Source organism: Rhagoletis zephyria, unplaced genomic scaffold (assembly GCF_001687245.7).
Source record: "Rhagoletis zephyria isolate East Lansing unplaced genomic scaffold, Rhagoletis_zephyria_1.1 Rzeph_scaffold_02629, whole genome shotgun sequence".
Taxonomy (NCBI): domain Eukaryota; kingdom Metazoa; phylum Arthropoda; class Insecta; order Diptera; family Tephritidae; genus Rhagoletis; species Rhagoletis zephyria.
The window spans coordinates 157-6,146 of NW_016159713.1; the positions used below are offsets into that span (position 1 = coordinate 157).

Sequence of the window (5,990 nt, forward strand, 5' to 3'; positions counted from 1 at the left end):
GTGAAAATAATAGTGTCATTCCGCCATTTATATTCAGCCTTATCATGAGTTTAATTTTCTCCTGAAATCGTTCACTTCTCGCTTATGTGTAATCACTACGGGCTGATGAAAAAGTTTCGGGTTAATTTATTTTCGGGCGAAACTCAGGATAAAGCTGATTGTATAACCTAATGCCTATAAAAAACTTACATTCATTCAATGTGCTTTGCATGATCAAATCACAGTAATATTTTTACATAAGTGTGTATACCCGTACATATGTATATATGTATGTATGTATGTTGTATTATAGAGATAATTCGACTTGCAATACCCCGCCAAGCGATTATAAACAGTGCTCACTTGATTATATTTACAAGTTTATACCATTTTTTGAATTTTAACTATTTTGTTTATAAAAACATACATAGATCATTCAGAAATAAATCAAGGTTCATATTTTGTACAAAGATTCCGAAAATTCCAAAAGTTATCAAAATTTCAAGCTTTTTTATCCGAAATTTTAGAAAATTTTTAGGTATGCAGGTTTATAGCCCACATAAAAAAGTACAAGTTTCAAGATACTCAAATTTGCGTTGATTTTTTGGATTATTTTGGTTGAGGGTATTTTGCATTTTCTCCCATACAAAGTATGTTCGAAAAATTTTCTATATTGAAGAAAACGCATAACACCGTCGGCAAAGAAATTATGAAAAGTCAACGCGTAGCGCCTGCACTTTTTTAAACTGAAATTGAATGGGCCATAAACCTCCATGCCCAAAAATTTTCTAAAATTCGGATTAAAAATTTTGAGATTTTACGATAAATTTTTGGAATTTGTTAAATTTTCGCAACTTTTAATTTAATTTATTAATGTTTTGCACAAGATTTGAAGCTTTGATTTAGATGGTTTATATTTATGATTGTATCAAGTATACATATACATACATACATTTTTTTAAATATACCTAATTCAAATTCAAAAGGCCGGATAAACTCGAAAATGTAAACGTCTGGCTACTGTTTCCAACCGTTTGGCGGGGTACAGCACTTAATTAATAGTGAATGACTAGAACTCACAATCTCTTAGCTAGGGAGTAGTAAAAAAGTGAATTCACATTCAATCATAGCTTATAAAATTTTGTTTTTTTATATATAAGTAATGTAGCTGAAGTATAGATACGTATAATATTGCATTATTTAATTTATCAATAATTCGCAAGTCAAATGAGATTTAAGTTTAAAGGTAATTCCTTTCAACATTTTATCCGACGGATTTGTTGAGCGGAAATACTTTCGTAACCACACCAATTCCTTTGCTTGTGCCCTCGCGAAACAGCATACGCATACCTGGCCGGACAAATTCAGGATGTCCGACGAATTGGAACAACACTGACGCGCTGTCATTGGTACCCATTTTTTCACGCTCCTCGATTGCTCTTATTATTGCTGTTTGCCGAATACTGCCGATATGTATAGTAGTCTGGAAGCCTACGTAAATTGCGGTAGCGTGAAAAAGAACAGACACTTCGGCCTAAAATAATGTCCACGTCAAAATAATATATACATATGTATGTACTATTAAATTCGCTACAACTTTAATTGCTCACCTGGAATAAAAATGTGCCGTATGGCTCATCTTCAGGATCTCCAGTATCGGCCAGCAGTGCCATGCCACTTCTAAGTGGTGGAAGAGTCTGATTGGGAGTAAAAGATAAAGAAGCACTTTGTCCTGCACGCACCACACGGCACGGTGCTTTATTTCGATGAATTGTATGTACATTAACGGAATGAAAACTTCCGTCTGGTAATGGACCAATTTTTATTTGCATATTTTCGGTGAGCACGCCTTTAACTAACAAGCCACCAACTACAGGGCCAACTTCTGTTACTCGAAAAATCTCATCTATGTGAAATTCGCTTGCCTCTTGTTCTAAGCGCTCTTTTTCAAGATTACTTATGCTCGGCGATAGAACATAAGGAATTTATAACAAGATTAAGTCCCGCACCAGTTACGTTTGAAACGCAAAATATCGGAACAACTTTTTCCGATACCTGATTCGATGCTGCGAGATCGCATCATCTGCATTTGTGATAATAACGGCACCTTTCGGCAACCTACTGAAGTCAGAACATGCCTCAGCTCCTGTACAGTTTGTTCCGGACTTGTAATATCAGTCTTGGTAACTACAATAAAGAAGGGCATATCCAACGCACGCACAATAGAAAGATGCTCCTTGCTAGTGCCTGTACAACCGCTGCCTGCAGAAACGACCAACATAGCATAATGAGGTGAGTAGCCCAACAGTGCCTGCACTGTTGTCCGCATGTAGCGTCTATGACCTGCCAAATCCATAAATGTAACCAACTTTGTAGAGCGATCGCTTATTTCTTCTGCCGTCATCATCTCATTATATTTGTAGTTGATAATTGTACCCTATTATAAAGTAAACAGTTTTATTAGATTTAGTATTCACCTATCTTCAAGGATGGCAGAAAAAGAATTTTAATCAGAAGGCAAAAATGAACTAATTGCAGGAGTTCTTAAACTTGTATGCATTTTCCTTTAATAAATTCAGGTGCTATGAATTTCTATAGTTCACTATGCGACTGTGAATAAAAATTTTTGCTCATTTTTTTATGGCAACACTGGTTAATCCACAATTGTTAATTAAAAGTAAAATTTCGTTCAACTAAGCTAGTAGAATTTCTAAATACTGGAGTCTTTGCATTTGTAGCTATGTATAGGGTGATCAATATAGACCTTTGCTTTTAAGTTAAAAACAAAACACAATTTTCATTATGGCGATTTCTTAAATTTTTACGCGCAAATGTTAAAAAAAAAATCGCCAAATTGGCGCGAAATCGCCATATCTGGACAATCTGGTAGACAATGATAATGTTGTCGAGTCGTACAATTCAGCCTTATTTACGACTTACGCAATGAGGCTGAATAGTTTGGGGAATTGCTCTTCTTCAGACTGACGAATTTAATTATCTCAAAAATGTCTTAGGGAGTCTTTTACTATTATTCTATCAGAAATATAGCAAAGTAAAAGGAATGTTATGATATAATTAAATCGTAAATTGAACTAATCACAACTGAAACCAAATTATTAGTCGAGCTATCCTTTCCTACGCTACATTTATATGTTTATTTCTCAGTTTTAAAACTTTAATATTACCTGTGAATCGAACCCAAGAGTTTCGTGTGAAATGCTTGAAGTGCGACCGGACTGAATTTCATGCATGTGCCTAAACATGATCAGGCGTGCCAAACCGCGTCCATTGTCTAATTCACCTTGTGTAAGAACACCCAACAGCGTAGATTTGCCTGCCTCCGCGCCGCCTAGCACTGCAACTCGTATTTCTATATTATGTTGATCATCAGGTATTTTACGGACTAAAACTTCCGCCACAGATCGTCGGGAGCCAACATATTTTCGTCTCAAAACTGATGTGCTGGCACCCAGCTTTTGTGCCATCTGCTTAAGCGTAGCCAACGAGGCGTTCATGTCCTTTTCGTTGAGTCCGTGTAAATGCCCGGAATCAGATACCCCTATTTCATAAACCGCTTCTCCATTGCCTTCACGTAGCCTCCATTTCATTTGTGTCACGAGATGTTCAAAGCGATGCTTTGACGGACTTATCAGTTTCAGTTTATACTCAATATTTCCTAATTGGGGCTCGGGTGGCAAAACGCCACGATCGAAATCTATAATTATCTTATTGTTGTGAACGTCCACTTCCCCTTCACTGCTGCTTCCACTTCCGCATTCAATGTCACTTTTGCGTATACCTCCATTTGACTTCCCGAAAGACTTTCGAAACTTCACTTCATTCTTTCGAGGTGGACAATTGTTATTTGCCTTGTCAATATCACGAATCCCCTCATCGGGATCGAAGAGGTTTAAGAGTCCACAATCCATAGCCTGATAAGTAATGAAAGTTTAAAGCGTGCATGTATATGTACATATGTATATGTATATACACTTGTGGTCAGCTGATTAAGTCAAGTGACATTTTGACTAGTTTTGGCTATTTTTCTTTTGTTTATCTAATGTTTATATTGTTTCTTTATAAAAGTTTAGCACTTTACCTAACTAGCGATAGATAAATTCAAATTTCAAACTGCATACAAAAATTATGAAAATTCAACAAACTTTCACATTTGCACCCAAAAATTGTATTTCGAATTTTTAGAAAAGTTTTGGGTATGTAGTTTTGTAGCCCATTAAATTTTTGGACATTAAAGTGCAAATTTCAAGACGCTAGAAAAGCGCGTTGATTTTTTGTAATGTTTTTTTTTTTTTGCTTTTTTCGGGGCTACGCATTTTCTCCCATACAAACGAAATTGTCGACAAAAATATTAAAAATCATCGCCAAAAAATATATTAAAAATCGAAGGGACTTTCTAGCATCTTGAAATTTGCACCACTAAAATTTAATGAGCTACGAAACTGCATACCCAAAATTATTCTAAAAATTCGGAATAAAAAATTTAAAATTTTCGGGCCCGAATGTTAAACTTTAATAAAAAAATATAAACATTAAATAAACAAAAGAATAATAGTCAAAACTATTCAAAATGTCACTTGACTTAATCAGCTGATCACAAGGGTATAGTATATGTATGTATGTATGTATGTATGTATGTAGATATAGGAAAGGGCATAATAAAGCAATGTGAATTCGATACTATGCTTTAAACATGATTAATTTCTGGTAAGTTTCAGTAGACTCTATGCACCGGAACGCAACAGGTTTTACCCGATAAATACTTTCCCACGACAGTTGGAACCAAACGTTGGCGAGTCGACTTTGAAGTCATCCCGCATCTAAGATATAAGGGACGAATGGCCGGACTACGTAGAAACTACTAAGGGGACTACTAATGTTGAAAAAACTAAACCAACGAACATAAACATACATACATACATACCATGCATGTATTTTCCTATATATTTATACAAATGCATACATACGTATATGAAAAGTGTTAAAATAGTGGTTATGACGTGGAACTTTCAAGTACTCATTCCAAAACAGAAAGAACTTTGAAAAATGTAGAAATCAACTGGCTTTGATGACCTTGGAATCGTTGTCCTTGTTTTTTCCAACGTGAAAAGCACTATTTTTTAATTGGAATTCAAATTTCATGTGTCTTTTTTAATTAACATTTACAATGCACATAGATATTTAATTTACATTCTTTTAAAATGTATTAAGTTAAATACTTGACGATTCGAATTTGTTTCTTCTACAAAACGCGTCTATGTACTAAAAGTGGCGGCGCGACTCTTACAAATAAAAATCGATTTATTGCAACACTACATACATATGTATGTGCATATATTTACATTAGGATGGTCTTTAAATGTAGGGAGCAAATTTTTACATCAGATTTCCTAAGTCTCAACCTCTACGTCGATGGTACTATAGTCGAAGGTATCATATATAAATTTTGGACCCGATTGGATACGATTAAGACGTGTCGCACAGGGGGCAAAATTCAGATTTCTCTATGGAGACTCAAAAAAATTAAAATTAATATTTTTTTTTCGTCTAATAGCCAAAATCGATGCTATCATTGCTGAAGATATTGCATATAAATTTTGGTCCAGATTGAAGTCGGTTAAGGCGTGCCGCATAGGGGTCAAAGTTCAGATTACCCTATGACGACGTCCTAAAGCATAAACAGACGGAAGCGATGATCCGGATCAACTCGGGAATTAACCGCAGTTGATTCGGATTAAGTCCGAGTTATTCCGGATCAACGCTGCTGCCTATTTAAGCTTTTAGCCGACTTCAATCGGGACTAAAATTTATATGTGTATTCCTCGAGATTAGTAGTATCGATTTTGGGCATTAAATGAAAAACATATTTTTAATTTGTTGAGTCCATAGAGGCATCTGATCTTTGACCCCTTCGCGACACGCCTTAGTCGACTCCATTCGGGACGAAAATGTATATATCGTCGTTTAAAGTGCAAGACCGCGTATCAACAAAA

At 35.4% G+C, this 5,990-nt stretch overlaps 1 protein-coding gene across 1 annotated transcript; it reads right to left on the reverse strand.

Annotated features, from left to right (window-relative positions):
- Positions 1-583: 583 nt before the first annotated feature.
- LOC108367314 (GTP-binding protein 2-like) lies at positions 584-5,181 on the reverse strand. The gene is given in 7 exon segments (XM_017621906.1): positions 584-1,513; positions 1,590-1,959; positions 1,961-2,051; positions 2,054-2,080; positions 2,083-2,416; positions 3,165-3,911; positions 4,965-5,181. Coding segments are annotated over 6 exon segments (1,836 nt in total). The 5' UTR covers positions 3,909-3,911; positions 4,965-5,181; the 3' UTR covers positions 584-1,243.
- Positions 5,182-5,990: the final 809 nt, after the last annotated feature.